Consider the following 26765-nt stretch of genomic DNA (forward strand, 5'->3'; position numbering starts at 1 on the left):
CAGTTTTCAGGGATGTGTGTGTTATTGATGGATGGGATCCTGATGAAGTCTCAGTCATCGACGACAGTTCTGCTGTTGTTGCAGTGGGTTCTTCTGAGGACTCAGTCACTGAGGATACTTCTCTTGTTTTTGTATGCATTGCTGATGAAGATTCAGTTACCAATGACACAGATATGTTTGCTGGGTAGGTTTCTGATGACGATTCAGTGACAAGCGACACTTGTGATGTTGCTGGACTGGTTACTGGTGAAAACGCAGTTGTTGATGAGACTTGCGTCCTTGTTGGATGAGATTGTGAAGAAGCTTCAGTTATGGGTGACACTTCCGCTGTTGAATGACTGATTTCTGATGTAGAAGCAGTTATCGATGTGCCTTGTGATTTTGAATGGGGTTCTGATGAGGATGCTGCAGTTGATGATGGTAGTATTGTTGTTGGATGTGTCTCTGATGAAGACACTGTTACTGCTGAGACTTGAGTTGGTGTAGAATGCACTCCTGATGACACCTCAGTCTTTACTGACGTGTCTGTCATTGTTGGATGGGTTTCTGATGAAGTCTCAGTCATAGATGACACCGATGGTGTTGGTGAAGTCGTCTCTGCTGAAGATTCCATTGTGGACAATAATGGCGTCATTGTTGGTAGGGTTTTTGATGAAACTTCAGTTACCAGTGATACTGAAGAGTTTGGTGGGTGCGGTTTTGCTGGGGACTTGGAGACTACTGAAGGATGTGTCATTGTTGGGTGGGTCTCCGATGAAGACTCAGTTAAAGATGAGATGTGTGCTGTTGTTGAACTGGTTTCTGAAGAAGATTCAGTCACAGGTGACACCTGTGATGTTGCTGGCCTGGTTTCTGTTGAAAACTCAGTTTCTGATGGTACTTGTGTCCTTGTTGGATGAGACTGTGAAGAAGCCTCAGTTATGGGTGACACTTCAGCTGTTGAATGACTGATTTCTGGTGTAGAAGCAGTTACTGATGTGCCTTGTGATTTTGAATGGGTTTCTGATGAGGATGCTGCCCTTGATGATGGTTGTATTATTGTTGGATGCGTCTCTGATGAAGACAATGTTACTGCTGAGACTTGAGTTGGGGTAGGATGCACTCCTGATGACACCTCAGTGTTTACTGATGTGTTTATCATTGTTGCATGGGTTTCTGATGAAGTTTCAGTCACCTGTGCTGTTGGTGAAGTTGTCTCAGCTGAAGATTCCATTGTGGATGATAATGGTGTCATTGTTGGATGGGTTGCTGATGAAGTCCCAGTCATAGGTGACACCTGTGGTGTTGTTGAAGTCGTCTCTGCTGAAGATACCATTGTGGATGATAATGGTGTTGTTGTTGGTTGGGATTTTGATGAAGTTTCAGTTATCAGTGATACTGAAGTGTTCGTTGGGTGCGGTTCTGCTGAAGAGTTGGAGACTACGGAAGGTTGTGTCATTGTTGGGTGTGGCTCTGATAAAGGCTCAGTTATAGATGACACGTGTGCTGTGGTTGAACTGGTTTCTGATGAAGATTCAGTTACAGGTGACACTTGTGATGTTGCTGGCCTGGTTTCTGTTGAAAACTCAGTTTCTGATGGTACTTGTGTCATTGTTGGATGAGATTGTGAAAATGCCTCAGTTATGGGTGACACTTCAGCTGTTGAATGTCTGATTTCTGATGTAGAAGCAGTTACTGATGTGCCTTTTGATTTTGAATGGGTTTCTGATGAGGATGCAGCATTTGATGATGTTTCTATTGTTGTGGGATATGTCTCTGATGAAGACAATGTTACTGCTGAGATCTGAGTTGGTGTAGGATACACTTCTGATGACACCTCAGTCTTTACTGATGTCTCTGTCATTGTTGGATGGGTTTCTGATGAAGTCTCAGTCATAGATGACACCGGTGGTGTTGGTGAAGTCGGCTCTACTGAAGATACCATTGTGGACGATAATGCTGTCATTGTTGGTGGGGTTTTTGATGAAGTTTCCGTTACCAGTGATACTGAAGAGTTTGGTAGGCGTGGTTCTGCTGAAGACTTGGAGACTACTGAAGGTTGTGTCATTGTTGGGTGAGGCTCTGATGAAGACTCAGTTAAAGATGAGATGTGTGCTGTTGTTGAACTGGTTTCTGTTGGGGTAGGATGCACTCCTGATGACACCTCAGTGTTTACTGATGTGTTTATCTTTGTTGCATGGGCTTCTGATGAAGTTTCAGTCACCTGTGGTGTTGGTGAAGTCATCTCTGCTGAAGATTCCATTGTGGAAGATAATGGTGTAATTGTTGGTTGGGTTTTTGATGAAGTTTCAGTTACCAGTGATACTGAAGAGTTTGGTGTGTGCGATTCTGTTGAAGACTTGGAGATTACTGAAGGTTGTGTCATTGTTGGGTGGGGCTCTGATGAAGACTCAGTTATAGATGAGATGTGTGCTATTGTTGAACTGGTTTCTGATGAAGATTCCGTTACAGGTGACACTTGTGATGTTGCTGGCCTGGTTCCTGTTGAAAATTCAGTTTCTGAGGGTACTTGTGTCCTTGTTGGATGCGATTGTGAAGAAGCCTCAGTTATGGGTGACACTTCTGCTGTTGAATGACTGATTTCTGATGTAGAAGCAGTTACTGATGTGCCTTGTGATTTTGAATGGGTTTCTGATGAGGATGCTGCATTTGATGATTGTAGTATTGTTGTTGGATGTGTCTCTGATGAAGACACTGTTACTGCTGACACTTGTGTTGGTTTGGTGTATATTTCTGATGAAGGCAGAGTTGTTGATGATGCTTGTGTTGGTTTTTTAGTTTCTGATGAAGACTCAGTTATTGATGACATGTATGTCATTGTAGGATTGGTTTCTGCCGATGGTTCAGTTTTCAGGGATGTGTGCGTTGTTGATGGCTGGGATCCTGATGAAGTCTCAGTCATCGACGACAGTTCTGCTGTTGTTGCAGTGGGTTCTTCTGAGGACTCAGTCACTGAGGATACTTCTCTTGTTTTTGTATGCATTGCTGATGAATATTCAGTTACCAATGACACAGATATGTTTGCTGGGTAGGTTTCTGATGACGATTCAGTGACAAGCGACACTTGTGATGTTGCTGGACTGGTTACTGGTGAAAACGCAGTTGTTGATGAGACTTGCGTCCTTGTTGGATGAGATTGTGAAGAAGCTTCAGTTATGGGTGACACTTCCGCTGTTGAATGACTGATTTCTGATGTAGAAGCAGTTATCGATGTGCCTTGTGATTTTGAATGGGGTTCTGATGAGGATGCTGCAGTTGATGATGGTAGTATTGTTGTTGGATGTGTCTCTGATGAAGACACTGTTACTGCTGAGACTTGAGTTGGTGTAGAATGCACTCCTGATGACACCTCAGTCTTTACTGACGTGTCTGTCATTGTTGGATGGGTTTCTGATGAAGTCTCAGTCATAGATGACACCGGTGGTGTTGGTGAAGTCGTCTCTGCTGAAGATTCCATTGTGGACAATAATGGTGTCATTGTTGGTAGGGTTTTTGATGAAACTTCAGTTACCAGTGATACTGAAGAGTTTGGTGGGTGCGGTTCTGCTGGGGACTTGGAGACTACTGAAGGATGTGTCATTGTTGGGTGGGTCTCCGATGAAGACTCAGTTAAAGATGAGATGTGTGCTGTTGTTGAACTGGTTTCTGAAGAAGATTCAGTCACAGGTGACACCTGTGATGTTGCTGGCCTGGTTTCTGTTGAAAACTCAGTTTCTGATGGTACTTGTGTCCTTGTTGGATGAGGCTGTGAAGAAGCCTCGGTTATGGGTGACACTTCAGCTGTTGAATGACTGATTTCTGGTGTAGAAGCAGTTACTGATATGCCTTGTGATTTTGAATGGGTTTCTGATGAGGATGCTGCCCTTGATGATGGTTGTATTATTGTTGGATGCGTCTCTGATGAAGACAATGTTACTGCTGAGACTTGAGTTGGGGTAGGATGCACTCCTGATGACACCTCAGTGTTTACTGATGTGTTTATCATTGTTGCATGGGTTTCTGATGAAGTTTCAGTCACCTGTGCTGTTGGTGAAGTTGTCTCAGCTGAAGATTCCATTGTGGATGATAATGGTGTCATTGTTGGATGGGTTGCTGATGAAGTCCCAGTCATAGGTGACACCTGTGGTGTTGTTGAAGTCGTCTCTGCTGAAGATACCATTGTGGATGATAATGGTGTTGTTGTTGGTTGGGATTTTGATGAAGTTTCAGTTATCAGTGATACTGAAGTGTTCGTTGGGTGCGGTTCTGCTGAAGAGTTGGAGACTACGGAAGGTTGTGTCATTGTTGGGTGTGGCTCTGATAAAGGCTCAGTTATAGATGACACGTGTGCTGTGGTTGAACTGGTTTCTGATGAAGATTCAGTTACAGGTGACACTTGTGATGTTGCTGGCCTGGTTTCTGTTGAAAACTCAGTTTCTGATGGTACTTGTGTCATTGTTGGATGAGATTGTGAAAATGCCTCAGTTATGGGTGACACTTCAGCTGTTGAATGTCTGATTTCTGATGTAGAAGCAGTTACTGATGTGCCTTTTGATTTTGAATGGGTTTCTGATGAGGATGCAGCATTTGATGATGTTTCTATTGTTGTGGGATATGTCTCTGATGAAGACAATGTTACTGCTGAGATCTGAGTTGGTGTAGGATACACTTCTGATGACACCTCAGTCTTTACTGATGTCTCTGTCATTGTTGGATGGGTTTCTGATGAAGTCTCAGTCATAGATGACACCGGTGGTGTTGGTGAAGTCGGCTCTACTGAAGATACCATTGTGGACGATAATGCTGTCATTGTTGGTGGGGTTTTTGATGAAGTTTCCGTTACCAGTGATACTGAAGAGTTTGGTAGGCGTGGTTCTGCTGAAGACTTGGAGACTACTGAAGGTTGTGTCATTGTTGGGTGAGGCTCTGATGAAGACTCAGTTAAAGATGAGATGTGTGCTGTTGTTGAACTGGTTTCTGTTGGGGTAGGATGCACTCCTGATGACACCTCAGTGTTTACTGATGTGTTTATCTTTGTTGCATGGGCTTCTGATGAAGTTTCAGTCACCTGTGGTGTTGGTGAAGTCATCTCTGCTGAAGATTCCATTGTGGAAGATAATGGTGTAATTGTTGGTTGGGTTTTTGATGAAGTTTCAGTTACCAGTGATACTGAAGAGTTTGGTGGGTGCGATTCTGTTGAAGACTTGGAGATTACTGAAGGTTGTGTCATTGTTGGGTGGGGCTCTGATGAAGACTCAGTTATAGATGAGATGTGTGCTATTGTTGAACTGGTTTCTGATGAAGATTCCGTTACAGGTGACACTTGTGATGTTGCTGGCCTGGTTCCTGTTGAAAATTCAGTTTCTGAGGGTACTTGTGTCCTTGTTGGATGCGATTGTGAAGAAGCCTCAGTTATGGGTGACACTTCTGCTGTTGAATGACTGATTTCTGATGTAGAAGCAGTTACTGATGTGCCTTGTGATTTTGAATGGGTTTCTGATGAGGATGCTGCATTTGATGATTGTAGTATTGTTGTTGGATGTGTCTCTGATGAAGACACTGTTACTGCTGACACTTGTGTTGGTTTGGTGTATATTTCTGATGAAGGCAGAGTTGTTGATGATGCTTGTGTTGGTTTTTTAGTTTCTGATGAAGACTCAGTTATTGATGACATGTATGTCATTGTAGGATTGGTTTCTGCCGATGGTTCAGTTTTCAGGGATGTGTGCGTTGTTGATGGCTGGGATCCTGATGAAGTCTCAGTCATCGACGACAGTTCTGCTGTTGTTGCAGTGGGTTCTTCTGAGGACTCAGTCACTGAGGATACTTCTCTTGTTTTTGTATGCATTGCTGATGAAGATTCAGTTACCAATGACACAGATATGTTTGCTGGGTAGGTTTCTGATGACGATTCAGTGACAAGCGACACTTGTGATGTTGCTGGACTGGTTACTGGTGAAAACGCAGTTGTTGATGAGACTTGCGTCCTTGTTGGATGAGATTGTGAAGAAGCTTCAGTTATGGGTGACACTTCCGCTGTTGAATGACTGATTTCTGATGTAGAAGCAGTTATCGATGTGCCTTGTGATTTTGAATGGGGTTCTGATGAGGATGCTGCAGTTGATGATGGTAGTATTGTTGTTGGATGTGTCTCTGATGAAGACACTGTTACTGCTGAGACTTGAGTTGGTGTAGAATGCACTCCTGATGACACCTCAGTCTTTACTGACGTGTCTGTCATTGTTGGATGGGTTTCTGATGAAGTCTCAGTCATAGATGACACCGGTGGTGTTGGTGAAGTCGTCTCTGCTGAAGATTCCATTGTGGACAATAATGGTGTCATTGTTGGTAGGGTTTTTGATGAAACTTCAGTTACCAGTGATACTGAAGAGTTTGGTGGGTGCGGTTCTGCTGGGGACTTGGAGACTACTGAAGGATGTGTCATTGTTGGGTGGGTCTCCGATGAAGACTCAGTTAAAGATGAGATGTGTGCTGTTGTTGAACTGGTTTCTGAAGAAGATTCAGTCACAGGTGACACCTGTGATGTTGCTGGCCTGGTTTCTGTTGAAAACTCAGTTTCTGATGGTACTTGTGTCCTTGTTGGATGAGGCTGTGAAGAAGCCTCGGTTATGGGTGACACTTCAGCTGTTGAATGACTGATTTCTGGTGTAGAAGCAGTTACTGATATGCCTTGTGATTTTGAATGGGTTTCTGATGAGGATGCTGCTCTTGATGATGGTTCTATTATTGTTGGATGCGTCTCTGATGAAGACAATGTTACTGCTGAGACTTGAGTTGGGGTAGGATGCACTCCTGATGACACCTCAGTGTTTACTGATGTGTTTATCATTGTTGCATGGGTTTCTGATGAAGTTTCAGTCACCTGTGCTGTTGGTGAAGTTGTCTCAGCTGAAGATTCCATTGTGGATAATAATGGTGTCATTGTTGGATGGGTTGCTGATGAAGTCCCAGTCATAGGTGACACCTGTGGTGTTGTTGAATTCGTCTCTGCTGAAGATACCATTGTGGATGATAATGGTGTTGTTGGTTGGGATTTCAATGAAGTTTCAGTTATCAGTGATACTGAAGTGTTCGTTGGGTGCGGTTCTGCTGAAGAGTTGGAGACTACGGAAGGTTGTGTCATTGTTGGGTGTGGCTCTGATAAAGGCTCAGTTACAGATGACACGTGTGCTGTGGTTGAACTGGTTTCTGATGAAGATTCAGTTACAGGTGATACTTGTGATGTTGCTGGCCTGGTTTCTGTTGAAAACTCAGTTTCTGATGGTACTTGTGTCATTGTTGGATGAGATTGTGAAAATGCCTCAGTTATGGGTGACAATTCAGCTGTTGAATGACTGATTTCTGATGTAGAAGCAGTAACCGATGTGCCTTGTGATTTTGAATGGGTTTCTGATGAGGATGCTGCATTTGATGATAGTAGTATTGTTGTTGGATGTGTCTCTGATGAAGACACTGTTACTGCTGACACTTGTGTTGGTTTGGTGTATATTTCTGATGAAGGCAGAGTTGTTGATGATGCTTGTGTTGGTGTTTTAGTTTCTGATGAAGACTCAGTTATTGATGACATGTATGTCATTGTAGGATTGGTTTCTGCCGATGGTTCAGTTTTCAGGGATGTGTGTGTTATTGATGGATGGGATCCTGATGAAGTCTCAGTCATCGACGACAGTTCTGCTGTTGTTGCAGTGGGTTCTTCTGAGGACTCAGTCACTGAGGATACTTCTCTTGTTTTTGTATGCATTGCTGATGAAGATTTAGTTACCAATGACACAGATATGTTTGCTGGGTAGGTTTCTGATGACGATTCAGTGACAAGCGACACTTGTGATGTTGCTGGACTGGTTACTGGTGAAAACGCAGTTGTTGATGAGACTTGCGTCCTTGTTGGATGAGATTGTGAAGAAGCTTCAGTTATGGGTGACACTTCCGCTGTTGAATGACTGATTTCTGATGTAGAAGCAGTTATCGATGTGCCTTGTGATTTTGAATGGGGTTCTGATGAGGATGCTGCAGTTGATGATGGTAGTATTGTTGTTGGATGTGTCTCTGATGAAGACACTGTTACTGCTGAGACTTGAGTTGGTGTAGAATGCACTCCTGATGACACCTCAGTCTTTACTGACGTGTCTGTCATTGTTGGATGGGTTTCTGATGAAGTCTCAGTCATAGATGACACCGATGGTGTTGGTGAAGTCGTCTCTGCTGAAGATTCCATTGTGGACAATAATGGCGTCATTGTTGGTAGGGTTTTTGATGAAACTTCAGTTACCAGTGATACTGAAGAGTTTGGTGGGTGCGGTTTTGCTGGGGACTTGGAGACTACTGAAGGATGTGTCATTGTTGGGTGGGTCTCCGATGAAGACTCAGTTAAAGATGAGATGTGTGCTGTTGTTGAACTGGTTTCTGAAGAAGATTCAGTCACAGGTGACACCTGTGATGTTGCTGGCCTGGTTTCTGTTGAAAACTCAGTTTCTGATGGTACTTGTGTCCTTGTTGGATGAGACTGTGAAGAAGCCTCAGTTATGGGTGACACTTCAGCTGTTGAATGACTGATTTCTGGTGTAGAAGCAGTTACTGATGTGCCTTGTGATTTTGAATGGGTTTCTGATGAGGATGCTGCCCTTGATGATGGTTGTATTATTGTTGGATGCGTCTCTGATGAAGACAATGTTACTGCTGAGACTTGAGTTGGGGTAGGATGCACTCCTGATGACACCTCAGTGTTTACTGATGTGTTTATCATTGTTGCATGGGTTTCTGATGAAGTTTCAGTCACCTGTGCTGTTGGTGAAGTTGTCTCAGCTGAAGATTCCATTGTGGATGATAATGGTGTCATTGTTGGATGGGTTGCTGATGAAGTCCCAGTCATAGGTGACACCTGTGGTGTTGTTGAAGTCGTCTCTGCTGAAGATACCATTGTGGATGATAATGGTGTTGTTGTTGGTTGGGATTTTGATGAAGTTTCAGTTATCAGTGATACTGAAGTGTTCGTTGGGTGCGGTTCTGCTGAAGAGTTGGAGACTACGGAAGGTTGTGTCATTGTTGGGTGTGGCTCTGATAAAGGCTCAGTTATAGATGACACGTGTGCTGTGGTTGAACTGGTTTCTGATGAAGATTCAGTTACAGGTGACACTTGTGATGTTGCTGGCCTGGTTTCTGTTGAAAACTCAGTTTCTGATGGTACTTGTGTCATTGTTGGATGAGATTGTGAAAATGCCTCAGTTATGGGTGACACTTCAGCTGTTGAATGTCTGATTTCTGATGTAGAAGCAGTTACTGATGTGCCTTTTGATTTTGAATGGGTTTCTGATGAGGATGCAGCATTTGATGATGTTTCTATTGTTGTGGGATATGTCTCTGATGAAGACAATGTTACTGCTGAGATCTGAGTTGGTGTAGGATACACTTCTGATGACACCTCAGTCTTTACTGATGTCTCTGTCATTGTTGGATGGGTTTCTGATGAAGTCTCAGTCATAGATGACACCGGTGGTGTTGGTGAAGTCGGCTCTACTGAAGATACCATTGTGGACGATAATGCTGTCATTGTTGGTGGGGTTTTTGATGAAGTTTCCGTTACCAGTGATACTGAAGAGTTTGGTAGGCGTGGTTCTGCTGAAGACTTGGAGACTACTGAAGGTTGTGTCGTCATTGTTGGGTGAGGCTCTGATGAAGACTCAGTTAAAGATGAGATGTGTGCTGTTGTTGAACTGGTTTCTGTTGGGGTAGGATGCACTCCTGATGACACCTCAGTGTTTACTGATGTGTTTATCTTTGTTGCATGGGCTTCTGATGAAGTTTCAGTCACCTGTGGTGTTGGTGAAGTCATCTCTGCTGAAGATTCCATTGTGGAAGATAATGGTGTAATTGTTGGTTGGGTTTTTGATGAAGTTTCAGTTACCAGTGATACTGAAGAGTTTGGTGGGTGCGATTCTGTTGAAGACTTGGAGATTACTGAAGGTTGTGTCATTGTTGGGTGGGGCTCTGATGAAGACTCAGTTATAGATGAGATGTGTGCTATTGTTGAACTGGTTTCTGATGAAGATTCCGTTACAGGTGACACTTGTGATGTTGCTGGCCTGGTTCCTGTTGAAAATTCAGTTTCTGAGGGTACTTGTGTCCTTGTTGGATGCGATTGTGAAGAAGCCTCAGTTATGGGTGACACTTCTGCTGTTGAATGACTGATTTCTGATGTAGAAGCTGTTACTGATGTGCCTTGTGATTTTGAATGGGTTTCTGATGAGGATGCTGCATTTGATGATTGTAGTACTGTTGTTGGATGTGTCTCTGATGAAGACACTGTTACTGCTGACACTCGTGTTGGTTTGGTGTATATTTCTGATGAAGGCAGAGTTGTTGATGATGCTTGTGTTGGTGTTTTAGTTTCTGATGAAGACTCAGTTATAGATGAGATGTGTGCTATTGTTGAACTGGTTTCTGATGAAGATTCCGTTACAGGTGACATTTGTGATGTTGCTGGCCTGGTTTCTGTTGAAAATTCAGTTTCTGAGGGTACTTGTGTCCTTGTTGGATGCGATTGTGAAGAAGCCTCAGTTATGGGTGACACCTCTGCTGTTGAATGACTGATTTCTGATGTAGAAGTAGTAACCGATGTGCCTTGTGATTTTGAATGTGTTTCCGATGAGGATGCTGCATTTGATGATTGTAGTATTGTTGTTGGATGTGTCTCTGATGAAGACAATGTTACTGCTGAGACTTGAGTTGGGGTAGAATGCACTCCTGATGACACCTCAGTGTTTACTGATGTGTGTATCATTGTTGCATGGGTTTCTGATGAAGTTTCAGTCACCTGTGCTGTTGGTGAAGTTGTCTCAGCTGAAGATTCCATTGTGGATGATAATGGTGTCATTGTTGGATGGGTTGCTGATGAAGTCCCAGTCATAGGTGACACCTGTGGTGTTGTTGAAGTCGTCTCTGCTGAAGATACCATTGTGGATGATAATGGTGTTGTTGGTTGGGATTTCAATGAAGTTTCAGTTATCAGTGATACTGAAGTGTTCGTTGGGTGCGGTTCTGCTGAAGAGTTGGAGACTACGGAAGGTTGTGTCATTGTTGGGTGTGGCTCTGATAAAGGCTCAGTTATAGATGACACGTGTGCTGTGGTTGAACTGGTTTCTGATGAAGATTCAGTTACAGGTGACACTTGTGATGTTGCTGGCCTGGTTTCTGTTGAAAACTCAGTTTCTGATGGTACTTGTGTCATTGTTGGATGAGATTGTGAAGATGCCTCAGTTATGGGTGACAATTCAGCTGTTGAATGACTGATTTCTGGTTTAGAAGCAGTTACTGATGTGCCTTTTGATTTTGAATGGGTTTCTGATGAGGATGCAGCATTTGATGATGGTTGTATTGTTGTGGGATATGTCTCTGATGAAGACAATGTTACTGCTGAGATTTGAGTTGGTGTAGGATATACTTCTGATGACACCTCAGTCTTTACTGATTTCTCTGTCATTGTTGGATGGGTTTCTGATGAAGTCTCAGTCATAGATGACACCGGTGGTGTTGGTGAAGTCGGCTCTGCTGAAGATACCATTGTGGACGATAATGCTGTCATTGTTGGTGGGGTTTTTGATGAAGTTTCCGTTATCAGTGATACTGAAGAGTTTGGTAGGTGCGGTTCTGCTGAAGACTTTGAGACTACTGAAGGTTGTGTCATTGTTGGTTGAGGCTCTGATGAAGACTCAGTTAAAGATGAGATGTGTGCTGTTGTTGAATTGGTTTCTGTTGGGGTAGGATGCACTCCTGATGACACCTCAGTGTTTACTGATGTGTTTATCATGGTTGCATGGGCTTCTGATGAAGTTTCAGTCACCTGTGGTGTTGGTGAAGTCATCTCTGCTGAAGATTCCATTGTGGAAGATAATGGTGTAATTGTTGGTTGGGTTTTTGATGAAGTTTCAGTTACCAGTGATACTGAAGAGTTTGGTGGGTGCGATTCTGTTGAAGACTTGGAGATTACTGAAGGTTGTGTCATTGTTGGGTGGGGCTCTGATGAAGACTCAGTTATAGATGAGATGTGTGCTATTGTTGAACTGGTTTCTGATGAAGATTCCGTTACAGGTGACACTTGTGATGTTGCTGGCCTGGTTTCTGTTAAAAATTCAGTTTCTGAGGGTACTTGTGTCCTTGTTGGATGCGATTGTGAAGAAGCCTCAGTTATGGGTGACGCTTCTGCTGTTGAATGACTGATTTCTGATGTAGAAGCAGTAACCGATGTGCCCTGTGATTTTGAATGGGTTTCCGATGAGGATGCTGCATTTGATGATTGTAGTGTTGTTGTTGGATGTGTCTCTGATGAAGACACTGTTACTGCTGACACTTGTGTTGGTTTGGTGTATATTTCTGATGAAGGTAGAGTTGTTGATGATGCTTGTGTTGGTGTTTTAGTTTCTGATGAAGACTCAGTTATTGATGACATGTATGTCATTGTAGGATTGGTTTCTGCCGATGGTTCAGTTTTCAGGGATGTGTGGGTTGTTGATGGATGGGATCCTGATGAAGTCTCAGTCATCGACGACAGTTCTGCTGTTGTTGCAGTGGGTTCTTCTGAGGACTCAGTCACTGAGGATACTTCTCTTGTTTTTGTATGCATTGCTGATGAAGATTCAGTTACCAATGACACAGATATGTTTGCTGGGTAGGTTTCTGATGACGATTCAGTGACAAGCGACACTTGTGATGTTGCTGGACTGATTACTGGTGAAAACGCAGTTGTTGATGAGACTTGCGTCCTTGTTGGATGAGATTGTGAAGAAGCTTCAGTTATGGGTGACACTTCCGCTGTTGAATGACTGATTTCTGATGTAGAAGCAGTTATCGATGTGCCTTGTGATTTTGAATGGGGTTCTGATGAGGATGCTGCAGTTGATTTTGGTAGTATTGTTGTTGGATGTGTCTCTGATGAAGACACTGTTACTGCTGAGACTTGAGTTTGTGTAGAATGCACTCCTGATGACACCTCAGTCTTTACTGACGTGTCTGTCATTGTTGGATGGGTTTCTGATGAAGTCTCAGTCATAGATGACACCGATGGTGTTGGTGAAGTCGTCTCTGCTGAAGATTCCATTGTGGACAATAATGGTGTCATTGTTGGTAGGGTTTTTGCTGTCACTGAAGGTTGTGTCATTGTTGGGTGAGGCTCTGATGAAGACTCAGTTAAAGATGAGATGTGTGCTGTTGTTGAACTGGTTTCTGTTGGGGTAGGATGCACTCCTGATGACACCTCAGTGTTTACTGATGTGTTTATCTTTGTTGCATGGGCTTCTGATGAAGTTTCAGTCACCTGTGGTGTTGGTGAAGTCATCTCTGCTGAAGATTCCATTGTGGAAGATAATGGTGTAATTGTTGGTTGGGTTTTTGATGAAGTTTCAGTTACCAGTGATACTGAAGAGTTTGGTGGGTGCGATTCTGTTGAAGACTTGGAGATTACTGAAGGTTGTGTCATTGTTGGGTGGGGCTCTGATGAAGACTCAGTTATAGATGAGATGTGTGCTATTGTTGAACTGGTTTCTGATGAAGATTCCGTTACAGGTGACACTTGTGATGTTGCTGGCCTGGTTTCTGTTGAAAATTCAGTTTCTGAGGGTACTTGTTTCCTTGTTGGATGCGATTGTGAAGAAGCCTCAGTTATGGGTGACACTTCTGCTGTTGAATGACTGATTTCTGATGTAGAAGCAGTTACTGATGTGCCTTGTGATTTTGAATGGGTTTCTGATGAAGATGCTGCATTTGATGATTGTAGTATTGTTGTTGGATGTGTCTCTGATGAAGACACTGTCATTGCTGACACTTGTGTTGGTTTGGTGTATATTTCTGATGAAGGCAGAGTTGTTGATGATGCATGTGTTGGTGTTTTAGTTTCTGATGAAGACTCAGTTATAGATGAGATGTGTGCTATTGTTGAACTGGTTTCTGATGAAGATTCCGTTACAGGTGACATTTGTGATGTTGCTGGCCTGGTTTCTGTTGAAAATTCAGTTTCTGAGGGTACTTGTGTCCTTGTTGGATGCGATTGTGAAGAAGCCTCAGTTATGGGTGACACCTCTGCTGTTGAGTGACTGATTTCTGATGTAGAAGTAGTAACCGATGTGCCTTGTGATTTTGAATGGGTTTCCGATGAGGATGCTGCATTTGATGATTGTAGTATTGTTGTTGGATGTGTCTCTGATGAAGACAATGTTACTGCTGAGACTTGAGTTGGGGTAGAATGCACTCCTGATGACACCTCAGTGTTTACTGATGTGTGTATCATTGTTGCATGGGTTTCTGATGAAGTTTCAGTCACCTGTGCTGTTGGTGAAGTTGTCTCAGCTGAAGATTCCATTGTGGATGATAATGGTGTCATTGTTGGATGGGTTGCTGATGAAGTCCCAGTCATAGGTGACACCTGTGGTGTTGTTGAAGTCGTCTCTGCTGAAGATACCATTGTGGATGATAATGGTGTTGTTGGTTGGGATTTCGATGAAGTTTCAGTTATCAGTGATACTGAAGTGTTTGTTGGGTGCGGTTCTGCTGAAGAGTTGGAGACTACGGAAGGTTGTGTCATTGTTGGGTGTGGCTCTGATAAAGGCTCAGTTATAGATAACACGTGTGCTGTGGTTGAACTGGTTTCTGATGAAGATTCAGTTACAGGTGACACTTGTGATGTTACTGGCCTGGTTTCTGTTGAAAACTCAGTTTCTGATGGTACTTGTGTCATTGTTGGATGAGATTGTGAAGATGCCTCAGTTATGGGTGACAATTCAGCTGTTGACTGACTGATTACTGATGTAGAAGCAGTTACTGATGTGCCTTTTGATTTTGAATGGGTTTCTGATGAGGATGCAGCATTTGATGATGGTTGTATTGTTGTGGGATATGTCTCTGATGAAAACAATGTTACTGCTGAGATCTGAGTTGGTGTAGGATATACTTCTGATGACACCTCAGTCTTTACTGATGTCTCTGTCATTGTTGGATGGGTTTCTGATGAAGTCTCAGTCATAGATGACACCGGTGGTGTTGGTGAAGTCGGCTCTGCTGAAGATACCATTGTGGACGATAATGCTGTCATTGTTGGTGGGTTTTTTGATGAAGTTTCCATTATCAGTGGTACTGAAGAGTTTGGTAGGTGTGGTTCTGCTGAAGACTTTGAGACTACTGAAGGTTGTGTCATTGTTGGGTGAGGCTCTGATGAAGACTCAGTTAAAGATGAGATGTGTGCTGTTGTTGAACTGGTTTCTGTTGGGGTAGGATGCACTCCTGATGACACCTCAGTGTTTACTGATGTGTTTATCATGGTTGCATGGGCTTCTGATGAAGTTTCAGTCACCTGTGGTGTTGGTGAAGTCATCTCTGCTGAAGATTCCATTGTGGAAGATAATGGTGTAATTGTTGGTTTGGTTTTTGATGAAGTTTCAGTTACCAGTGATACTGAAGAGTTTGGTGGGTGCGATTCTGTTGAAGACTTGGAGATTACTGAACGTTGTGTCATTGTTGGGTGGGGCTCTGATGAAGACTCAGTTATAGATGAGATGTGTGCTATTGTTGAACTGGTTTCTAATGAAGATTCCGTTACAGGTGACACTTGTGATGTTGCTGGCCTGGTTTCTGTTAGAAATTCAGTTTCTGAGGGTACTTGTGTCCTTGTTGGATGCGATTGTGAAGAAGCCTCAGTTATGGGTGACACCTCTGCTGTTGAATGACTGATTTCTGATGTAGAAGCAGTAACCGATGTGCCTTGTGATTTTGAATGGGTTTCCGATGAGGATGCTGCATTTGATGATTGTAGTATTGTTGTTGGATGTGTCTCTGATGAAGACAATGTTACTGCTGAGAATTGAGTTGGGGTAGGATGCACTCCTGATGACACCTCAGTGTTTACTGATGTGTGTATCATTGTTGCATGGGTTTCTGATGAAGTTTCAGTCACCTGTGCTGTTGGTGAAGTTGTCTCAGCTGAAGATTCCATTGTGGATGATAATAGTGTCATTGTTGGATGGGTTGCTGATGAAGTCCCAGTCATAGGTGACACCTGTGGTGTTGTTGAAGTCGTCTCTGCTGAAGATACCATTGTGGATGATAATGGTGTTGTTGGTTGGGATTTCGATGAAGTTTCAGTTACCAGTGATACTGAAGTGTTCGTTGGGTGCGGTTCTGCTGAAGAGTTGGAGACTACGGAAGGTTGTGTCATTGTTGGGTGTGGCTCTGATAAAGGCTCAGTTATAGATGTCATGTGTGCTGTGGCTGAACTGGTTTCTGATGAAGATTCAGTTACAGGTGACACTTGTGATGTTGCTGGCCTGGTTTCTGTTGAAAACTCAGTTTCTGATGGTACTTGTGTCATTGTTGGATGAGATTGTGAAGATGCCTCAGTTATGGGTGACAATCCAGCTGTTGAATGACTGATTTTTGATGTAGAAGCAGTTACTGATGTGCCTTTTGATTTTGAATGGGTTTCTGATGAGGATGCAGCATTTGATGATGGTTGTATTGTTGTGGGATATTTCTCTGATGAAGACAATGTTACTGCTGAGATCTGAGTTGGTGTAGGATATACTTCTGATGACACCTCAGTCTTTACTGATTTCTCTGTCATTGTTGGATGGGTTTCTGATGAAGTCTCAGTCATAGATGACACCGGTGGTGTTGGTGAAGTCGGCTCTGCTGAAGATACCATTGTGGACGATAATGCTGTCATTGTTGGTGGGGTTTTTGATGAAGTTTCCGTTATCAGTGATACTGAAGAGTTTGGTAGGTGTGGTTCTGCTGAAGACTTGGAGACTACTGAAGGTTGTGTCATTGTTGGGGGAGGCTCTGATGAAGACTCAGTTAAAGATGAGATGTGTGCTGTTGTTGAACTGGTTTCTGTTGGGGTAGGATGCACTCCTGATGACACCTCAGTGTTTACTGATGTGTTTATCATGGTTGCTTGGGCTTCTGATGAAGTTTCAGTCACCTGTGGTGTTGGTGAAGTCATCTCTGCTGAAGATTCCATTGTGGAAGATAATGGTGTAATTGTTGGTTTGGTTTTTGATGAAGTTTCAGTTACCAGTGATACTGAAGAGTTTGGTGGGTGCGATTCTGTTGAAGACTTGGAGATTACTGAAGGTTGTGTCATTGTTGGGTGGGGCTCTGATGAAGACTCAGTTATAGATGAGATGTGTGCTATTGTTGAACTGGTTTCTAATGAAGATTCCGTTACAGGTGACATTTGTGATGCTGCTGGCCTGGTTTCTGTTGAAAATTCAGTTTCTGAGGGTACTTGTGTCCTTGTTGGATGCGATTGTGAAGAAGCCTCAGTTATGGGTGACACTTCTGCTGTTGAATGACTGATTTCTGATGTAGAAGCAGTAACCGATGTGCCTTGTGATTTTGAATGGGTTTCCGATGAGGATGCTGCATTTGTTGATTGTAGTATTGTTGTTGGATGTGTCTCTGATGAAGACACTGTTACTGCTGACACTTGTGTTGGTTTGGTGTATATTTCTGATGAAGGCAGAGTTGTTGATGATGCTTGTGTTGGTGTTTTAGTTTCTGATGAAGACTCAGTTATTGATGACATGTATGTCATTGTAGGATTGGTTTCTGCCAATGGTTCAGTTTTCAGGGATGTGTGTGTTGTTGATGGATGGGATCCTGATGAAGTCTCAGTCATCGACGACAGTTCTGCTGTTATTGCAGTGGGTTCTTCTGAGGACTCAGTCACTGAGGATACTTCTCTTGTTTTTGTATGCATTGCTGATGAAGATTCAGTTACCAATGACACAGATATGTTTGCTGGGTAGGTTTCTGATGACGATTCAGTGACAAGCGACACTTGTGATGTTGCCGGACTGGTTACTGGTGAAAACTCAGTTTTTGATGAGACTTGTGTCCCTGTTGGATGAGATTGTGAAGAAGCTTCAGTTATGGGTGACACTTCCGCTGTTGAATGACTGATTTCTGATGTAGAAGCAGTTATCGATGTGCCTTGTGATTTTGAATGGGGTTCTGATGAGGATGCTGCAGTTGATGATGGTAGTATTGTTGTTGGATGTGTCTCTGATGAAGACACTGTTACTGCTGAGACTTGAGTTGGTGTAGAATGCACTCCTGATGACACCTCAGTCTTTACTGACATGTCTGTCATTGTTGGATGGGTTTCTGATGAAGTCTCAGTCATAGATGACACCGATGGTGTTGGTGAAGTCGTCTCTGCTGAAGATTCCATTGTGGACAATAATGGTGTCATTGTTGGTAGGGTTTTTGATGAAACTTCAGTTACCAGTGATACTGAAGAGTTTGGTGGGTGCGGTTCTGCTGGGGACTTGGAGACTACTGAAGGATGTGTCATTGTTGGGTGGGTCTCCGATGAAGACTCAGTTAAAGATGAGATGTGTGCTGTTGTTGAACTGGTTTCTGAAGAAGATTCAGTCACAGGTGACACCTGTGATGTTGCTGGCCTGGTTTCTGTTGAAAACTCAGTTTCTGATGGTACTTGTGTCCTTGTTGGATGAGACTGTGAAGAAGCCTCAGTTATGGGTGACACTTCAGCTGTTGAATGACTGATTTCTGGTGTAGAAGCAGTTACTGATGTGCCTTGTGATTTTGAATGGGTTTCTGATGAGGATGCTGCCCTTGATGATGGTTCTATTATTGTTGGATGCATCTCTGATGAAGACAATGTTACTGCTGAGACTTGAGTTGGGGTAGGATGCACTCCTGATGACATCTCAGTGTTTACTGATGTGTTTATCATTGTTGCATGGGTTTCTGATGAAGTTTCAGTCACCTGTGCTGTTGGTGAAGTTGTCTCAGCTGAAGATTCCATTGTGGATGATAATGGTGTCATTGTTGGATGGGTTGCTGATGAAGTCCCAGTCATAGGTGACACCTGTGGTGTTGTTGAAGTCGTCTCTGCTGAAGATACCATTGTGGATGATAATGGTGTTGTTGGTTGGGATTTTGATGAAGTTTCAGTTATCAGTGATACTGAAGTGTTCGTTGGGTGCGGTTCTGCTGAAGAGTTGGAGACTACGGAAGGTTGTGTCAATGTTGGGTGTGGCTCTGATAACGGCTCAGTTATAGATGACACGTGTGCTGTGGTTGAACTGGTTTCTGATGAAGATTCAGTTACAGGTGACACTTGTGATGTTGCTGGCCTGGTTTCTGTTGAAAACTCAGTTTCTGATGGTACTTGTGTCATTGTTGGATGAGATTGTGAAGATGCCTCAGTTATGGGTGACACTTCAGCTGTTGAATGTCTGATTTCTGATGTAGAAGCAGTTACTGATGTGCCTTTTGATTTTGAATGGGTTTCTGATGAGGATGCAGCATTTGATGATGTTTCTATTGTTGTGGGATATGTCTCTGATGAAGACAATGTTACTGCTGAGATCTGAGTTGGTGTAGGATACACTTCTGATGACACCTCAGTCTTTACTGATGTCTCTGTCATTGTTGGATGGGTTTCTGATGAAGTCTCAGTCATAGATGACACCGGTGGTGTTGGTGAAGTCGGCTCTGCTGAAGATACCATTGTGGACGATAATGCTGTCATTGTTGGTGGGGTTTTTGATGAAGTTTCCGTTACCAGTGATACTGAAGAGTTTGGTAGGCGTGGTTCTGCTGAAGACTTGGAGACTACTGAAGGTTGTGTCATTGTTGGGTGAGGCTCTGATGAAGACTCAGTTAAAGATGAGATGTGTGCTGTTGTTGAACTGGTTTCTGTTGGGGTAGGATGCACTCCTGATGACACCTCAGTGTTTACTGATGTGCTTATCTTTGTTGCATGGGCTTCTGATGAAGTTTCAGTCACCTGTGGTGTTGGTGAAGTCATCTCTGCTGAAGATTCCATTGTGGAAGATAATGGTGTAATTGTTGGTTGGGTTTTTGATGAAGTTTCAGTTACCAGTGATACTGAAGAGTTTGGTGGGTGCGATTCTGTTGAAGACTTGGAGATTACTGAAGGTTGTGTCATTGTTGGGTGGGGCTCTGATGAAGACTCAGTTATAGATGAGATGTGTGCTATTGTTGAACTGGTTTCTGATGAAGATTCCGTTACAGGTGACACTTGTGATGTTGCTGGCCTGGTTTCTGTTGAAAATTCAGTTTCTGAGGGTACTTGTGTCCTTGTTGGATGCGATTGTGAAGAAGCCTCAGTTATGGGTGACACTTCTGCTGTTGAATGACTGATTTCTGATGTAGAAGCAGTTACTGATGCGCCTTGTGATTTTGAATGGGTTTCTGATGAAGATGCTGCATTTGATGATTGTAGTATTGTTGTTGGATGTGTCTCTGATGAAGACACTGTTACTGCTGACACTTGTGTTGGTTTGGTGTATATTTCTGATGAAGGCAGAGTTGTTGATGATGCTTGTGTTGGTGTTTTAGTTTCTGATGAAGACTCAGTTATTGATGACATGTATGTCATTGTCGGGTTGGTTTCTGCCGATGGTTCAGTTTTCAGGGATGTGTGCGTTGTTGGTGGATGGGATCCTGATGAAGTCTCATTCATCGACGACAGTTCTGCTGTTGTTGCAGTGGGTTCTTCTGAGGACTCAGTCACTGAGGATACTTCTCTTGTTTTTGTATGCATTGCTGATGAAGATTCAGTTACCAATGACACAGATATGTTTGCTGGGTAGGTTTCTGATGACGATTCAGTGACAAGCGACACTTGTGATGTTGCCAGACTGGTTACTGGTGAAAACTCAGTTTTTGATGAGACTTGTGTCCCTGTTGGATGAGATTGTGAAGAAGCTTCAGTTATGGGTGACACTTCCGCTGTTGAATGACTGATTTCTGATGTAGAAGCAGTTATCGATGTGCCTTGTGATTTTGAATGGGGTTCTGATGAGGATGCTGCAGTTGATGATGGTAGTATTGTTGTTGGATGTGTCTCTGATGAAGACACTGTTACTGCTGAGACTTGGGTTTGTGTAGAATGCACTCCTGATGACACCTCAGTCTTTACTGACGTGTCTGTCATTGTTGGATGGGTTTCTGATGAAGTCTCAGTCATAGATGACACCGATGGTGTTGGTGAAGTCGTCTCTGCTGAAGATTCCATTGTGGACAATAATGGTGTCATTGTTGGTAGGGTTTTTGATGAAACTTCAGTTACCAGTGATACTGAAGAGTTTGGTGGGTGCGGTTCTGCTGGGGACTTGGAGACTACTGAAGGATGTGTCATTGTTGGGTGGGTCTCCGATGAAGACTCAGTTAAAGATGAGATGTGTGCTGTTGTTGAACTGGTTTCTGAAGAAGATTCAGTCACAGGTGACACCTGTGATGTTGCTGGCCTGGTTTCTGTTGAAAACTCAGTTTCTGATGGTACTTGTGTCCTTGTTGGATGAGACTGTGAAGAAGCCTCAGTTATGGGTGACACTTCAGCTGTTGAATGACTGATTTCTGGTGTAGAAGCAGTTACTGATGTGCCTTGTGATTTTGAATGGGTTTCTGATGAGGATGCTGCCCTTGATGATGGTTGTATTATTGTTGGATGCGTCTCTGATGAAGACAATGTTACTGCTGAGACTTGAGTTGGGGTAGGATGCACTCCTGATGACATCTCAGTGTTTACTGATGTGTTTATCATTGTTGCATGGGTTTCTGATGAAGTTTCAGTCACCTGTGCTGTTGGTGAAGTTGTCTCAGCTGAAGATTCCATTGTGGATGATAATGGTGTCATTGTTGGATGGGTTACTGATGAAGTCCCAGTCATAGGTGACACCTGTGGTGTTGTTGAAGTCGTCTCTGCTGAAGATACCATTGTGGATGATAATGGTGTTGTTGTTGGTTGGGATTTTGATGAAGTTTCAGTTATCAGTGATACTGAAGTGTTCGTTGGGTGCGGTTCTGCTGAAGAGTTGGAGACTACGGAAGGTTGTGTCATTGTTGGGTGTGGCTCTGATAACGGCTCAGTTATAGATGACACGTGTGCTGTGGTTGAACTGGTTTCTGATGAAGATTCAGTTACAGGTGACACTTGTGATGTTGCTGGCCTGGTTTCTGTTGAAAACTCAGTTTCTGATGGTACTTGTGTCATTGTTGGATGAGATTGTGAAGATGCCTCAGTTATGGGTGACACTTCAGCTGTTGAATGTCTGATTTCTGATGTAGAAGCAGTTACCGATGTGCCTTTTGATTTTGAATGGGTTTCTGATGAGGATGCAGCATCTGATGATGTTTCTATTGTTGTGGGATATGTCTCTGATGAAGACAATGTTACTGCTGAGATCTGAGTTGGTGTAGGATACACTTCTGATGACACCTCAGTCTTTACTGATGTCTCTGTCATTGTTGGATGGGTTTCTGATGAAGTCTCAGTCATAGATGACACCGGTGGTGTTGGTGAAGTCGGCTCTGCTGAAGATACCATTGTGGACGATAATGCTGTCATTGTTGGTGGGGTTTTTGATGAAGTTTCCGTTATCAGTGATACTGAAGAGTTTGGTAGGCGTGGTTCTGCTGAAGACTTGGAGACTACTGAAGGTTGTGTCATTGTTGGGTGAGGCTCTGATGAAGACTCAGTTAAAGATGAGATGTGTGCTGTTGTTGAACTGATTTCTGTTGGGGTAGGATGCACTCCTGATGACACCTCAGTGTTTACTGATGTGTTTATCTTTGTTGCATGGGCTTCTGATGAAGTTTCAGTCACCTGTGGTGTTGGTGAAGTCATCTCTGCTGAAGATTCCATTGTGGAAGATAATGGTGTAATTGTTGGTTGGGTTTTTGATGAAGTTTCAGTTACCAGTGATACTGAAGAGTTTGGTGGGTGCGATTCTGTTGAAGACTTGGAGATTACTGAAGGTTGTGTCATTGTTGGGTGGGGCTCTGATGAAGACTCAGTTATAGATGAGATGTGTGCTATTGTTGAACTGGTTTCTGATGAAGATTCCGTTACAGGTGACACTTGTGATGTTGCTGGCCTGGTTTCTGTTGAAAATTCAGTTTCTGAGGGTACTTGTGTCCTTGTTGGATGCGATTGTGAAGAAGCCTCAGTTATGGGTGACACTTCTGCTGTTGAATGACTGATTTCTGATGTAGAAGCAGTTACTGATGCGCCTTGTGATTTTGAATGGGTTTCTGATGAAGATGCTGCATTTGATGATTGTAGTATTGTTGTTGGATGTGTCTCTGATGAAGACACTGTTACTGCTGACACTTGTGTTGGTTTGGTGTATATTTCTGATGAAGGCAGAGTTGTTGATGATGCTTGTGTTGGTGTTTTAGTTTCTGATGAAGACTCAGTTATTGATGACATGTATGTCATTGTCGGATTGGTTTCTGCCGATGGTTCAGTTTTCAGGGATGTGTGCGTTGTTGGTGGATGGGATCCTGATGAAGTCTCATTCATCGACGACAGTTCTGCTGTTGTTGCAGTGGGTTCTTCTGAGGACTCAGTCACTGAGGATACTTCTCTTGTTTTTGTATGCATTGCTGATGAAGATTCAGTTACCAATGACACAGATATGTTTGCTGGGTAGGTTTCTGATGACGATTCAGTGACAAGCGACACTTGTGATGTTGCCGGACTGGTTACTGGTGAAAACTCAGTTTTTGATGAGACTTGTGTCCCTGTTGGATGAGATTGTGAAGAAGCTTCAGTTATGGGTGACACTTCCGCTGTTGAATGACTGATTTCTGATGTAGAAGCAGTTATCGATGTGCCTTGTGATTTTGAATGGGGTACTGATGAGGATGCTGCTCTTGATGATGGTTCTATTATTTTTGGATGCGTCTCTGATGAAGACAATGTTACTGCTGAGACTTGAGTTGGGGTAGCATGCACTCCTGATGACACCTCAGTGTTTACTGATGTGTTTATCATTGTTGCATGGGTTTCTGATGAAGTTTCAGTCACCTGTGCTGTTGGTGAAGTTGTCTCAGCTGAAGATTCCATTGTGAATAATAATGATGTCATTGTTGGATGGGTTGCTGATGAAGTCCCAGTCATAGTTGGCACCTGTGGTGTCGTTGAAGTCGTCTCTGCTGAAGATACCATTGTGGATGATAATGGTGTTGTTGTTGGTTGCGATTTCGATGAAGTTTCAGTTACCAGTGATACTGAAGTGTTCGTTGGGTGCGGTTCTGCTGAAGAGTTGGAGACTACAGAAGGTTGCGTCATTGTTGGGTGTGGCTCTGATAAAGGCTCAGTTATAGATGACACGTGTGCTGTGGTTGAACTGGTTTCTAATGAAGATTCAGTTACAGGTGACATTTGTGATGTTGCTGGCCTGGTTTCTGTTGAAAACTCAGTTTCTGATGGCACTTGTGTACTTGTTGGATGAGACTGTGCAGACGCCTCAGTTATGGGTGACACTTCAGCTGTTGAATGACTGATTTCTGGTTTAGAAGCAGTTACTGATGTGCCTTGTGATTCTGAATGGGTTTCTGATGAGGATGCTGCCCTTGATGATGGTTCTATTATTGTTGGATGCGTCTCTGATGAAGACAATGTTACTGCTGAGACTTGAGTTGGTGTAGGATACAGTCCTGATGACACCTCAGTCTTTACTGACGTGTCTGTCATTGTTGGATGGGTTTCTGATAAAGTCTCAGTGATAGATGACACCGATGGTGTTGGTGAAGTCGTCTCTGCTGAATATTCCATTGTGGATGATAATGGTGTCATTGTTGGTTGGGTTTTTGATGAAGTTTCAGTTACCAGTGATTCTGAAGAACTTGGTGGGTGTGGTTTTGCTGAAGATGTGGAGACCACTGAAGGTTGGGTCATTATTTGTTGGGGCTCTGATGAATTCACAGTTATAGATGAGATGTGTGCTGTTGCTGAACTGGTTTCTGATGAAGATTCAGTCACAGGTGACACCTGTGATGTTGCTGGCCTGGTTTCTGTTGAAAACTCAGTTTCTGATGGTACTTGTGTCCTTTTTGGATGAGACTGTGAAGAAGCCTCAGTTATGGGTGACACTTTAGCTGTTGAATGACTGATTTCTGGAGTAGAAGCAGTTACTGATGTGCCTTGTGACTCTGAATGGGTTTCTGATGAGAATGCTGCCCTTGGTGATGGTTGTATTGCTGTGGGATATGTCTCTGATGAAGACAATGTTACTGCTGAGACTTGAGTTGGGGTAGGATGCACTTCTGATGACACCTCAGTGTTTACAGATGTGTTTATCATTGTTGCATGTGTTTCTGATGAAGTTTCAGTCACCTGTTCTATTGGTGAAGTTGTCGCAGCTGAAGATTCCATTGTGGATGATAATGGTGTCATTGTTGTTTGGGATTTTGAAGAAGTTTCAGTTACAAGTGACACTGAAGAGTGTGGTGGATGCGGTTCTGCTGAATATTTGGAGACTAATGAAGGTTGTGTCATTGTTGGGTGGGACGCTGATAAAGTCTGAGTTAAAGATGAGATGTGTGCTGTTGTTGAACTGGTTTCTGATGAAGATTCAGTTACAGGTGACATTTGTGATGTTGCTGGCCTGGTTTCTGTTGAAAACTCAGTTTCTGATGGTACTTGTGTCCTTGTTGTATGAGATTGTGAAGAAGCCTCAGTTATGGGTGACACTTCAGCTGTTGAATGACTGATTTCTGATGTAGAATCAGTTACTGATGTGCCTTGTGATTTTGAATGGGTTTCTGATGAGGATGCTGCATTTGATGATGGTTGTATTGTTGTGGGATATGTCTCTGATGAAGACAATGTTACTGCTGAGACTTGAGTGGGTGTAGGATACACTCCTGATGACACCTCAGTCTTTACTGACGTGTCTGTCATTGTTGGATGGGTTTCTGATAAGGTCTCAGTCATAGATGACACCGATGGTGTTGGTGAAGTCGTTTCTGCTGAAGGTTCCATTGTGGATGATAATGGTGTCATTGTTGTTTGGGATTTTGATGAAGTTTCAGTTACCAGTGATACTGAAGAACTTGGTGGGTGCGGTTCTGCTGAAGACGTGGAGACTACTGAAGGTTGTGTCATTATTGTTTGGGGCTCTGATGAAGTCTCAGTTATAGATGAGATGTGTGCTGTTGCTGAACTGGTTTCTGAAGATGATTCAGTCACAGGTGATACTTGCGATGTTGCCGGCCTGGTTTCTGTTGAATAGTCCGTTTTTGAATGTACTTGTGTCCTTGTTGGATGAGATTTTGAAGAAGCCTCAGTTATGGGAGATACTTCAGCTGTTGAATGACTGATTCCTGATGCAGAAGCAGTTACTGATGTGTGTTGTGATTCTGATTGGGTTTCTGATGAGGATGCTGCATTTGATGATGGTAGTATTGCTGTTGGATGTGTCTCTGATGGAAGCAGTGTTACTGCTGAGACTTGAGTTGGTGTAGGAGACACTCCTGTTGATAGCTTAGTCTTTACAGATGTTTTTGTCATTGTTGGAAGGGTTTCTGATGAAGTCTCAGTCATAGATGACACCTGTGGTGTTGGTGAAGTTGTCTCTGCTGAAGATTCCATTGTGGATGATAATGGTTTCATTGTTGGTTGGGATTTTGAAGAAGTTTCAGTGACCAGTGATACTGAAGTGTTTGGTGGATGCGGTTCTGCTGAAGACTTGGAGACAACTGAACGTTGTGTCATTGTTGGGTGGGGCAATGATAAAGTCTCCGTTAAAGATGAGATGTGTGCTGTTGTTGAACTGGTTTTTGATGAAGATTCAGTCACAGGTGACATTTGTGATGTTGCTGGCCTGGTTTCTGTCGAAAACTCAGTTTTTGATGATACTTGCGTCCCTCTTGGATGAGATTGTGAATAAACCTCAGTTATGGGTGTTACTTCAGCTGTTGAATGACTGAGTTCTGAT

The 26765-nt window shown here is 43.1% G+C and overlaps 2 protein-coding genes across 2 annotated transcripts; both read right to left on the minus strand.

Moving 5' to 3' along the window:
- Positions 1-203: 203 nt before the first annotated feature.
- On the minus strand, positions 204-13090 carry LOC121288454 (mucin-17-like). Its single transcript, XM_041206986.1, has 2 exons — positions 518-13090; positions 204-278 (listed from the first exon to the last, which is right to left on the minus strand). Exons 1-2 carry the CDS (start codon positions 13088-13090, stop codon positions 204-206), a joined length of 12648 nt encoding a protein of 4215 aa, XP_041062920.1.
- A 1909-nt stretch (positions 13091-14999) lies between these two features.
- Positions 15000-25201, minus strand: LOC121288455 (mucin-2-like). The gene is made up of 2 exons (XM_041206987.1): positions 15204-25201; positions 15000-15117 (listed from the first exon to the last, which is right to left on the minus strand). The coding sequence occupies exons 1-2, from the start codon at positions 25199-25201 to the stop codon at positions 15000-15002; spliced, it is 10116 nt and encodes a 3371-aa protein (XP_041062921.1).
- Positions 25202-26765: the final 1564 nt, after the last annotated feature.

Source organism: Carcharodon carcharias, chromosome 15 (assembly GCF_017639515.1).
Source record: "Carcharodon carcharias isolate sCarCar2 chromosome 15, sCarCar2.pri, whole genome shotgun sequence".
In the NCBI taxonomy this organism is placed as follows: Eukaryota; Metazoa; Chordata; class Chondrichthyes; order Lamniformes; family Lamnidae; genus Carcharodon; species Carcharodon carcharias.

Bases quoted from the DNA above. Each gene is read 5' to 3' on its own strand.
- LOC121288455 (XM_041206987.1), bottom strand. From the start codon at position 25,201: ATGGAATCTTCAGCTGCGACAACTTCACCAATAGAACAGGTGACTGAA. The intron at 15,118-15,203 runs GTCTTCATCAGA...CAAACTCTTCAG, and splicing joins CACATCTCATCTTTAACTGA to TACCACTGATAATGGAAACT.
- LOC121288454 (XM_041206986.1), bottom strand. From the start codon at position 13,090: ATGGAATCTTCAGCAGAGACGACTTCACCAACACCATCGGTGTCATCT. The intron at 279-517 runs GTAAAGACTGAG...TCATCCAACAAG, and splicing joins CAACAATGACAGACACGTCA to GACGCAAGTCTCATCAACAA.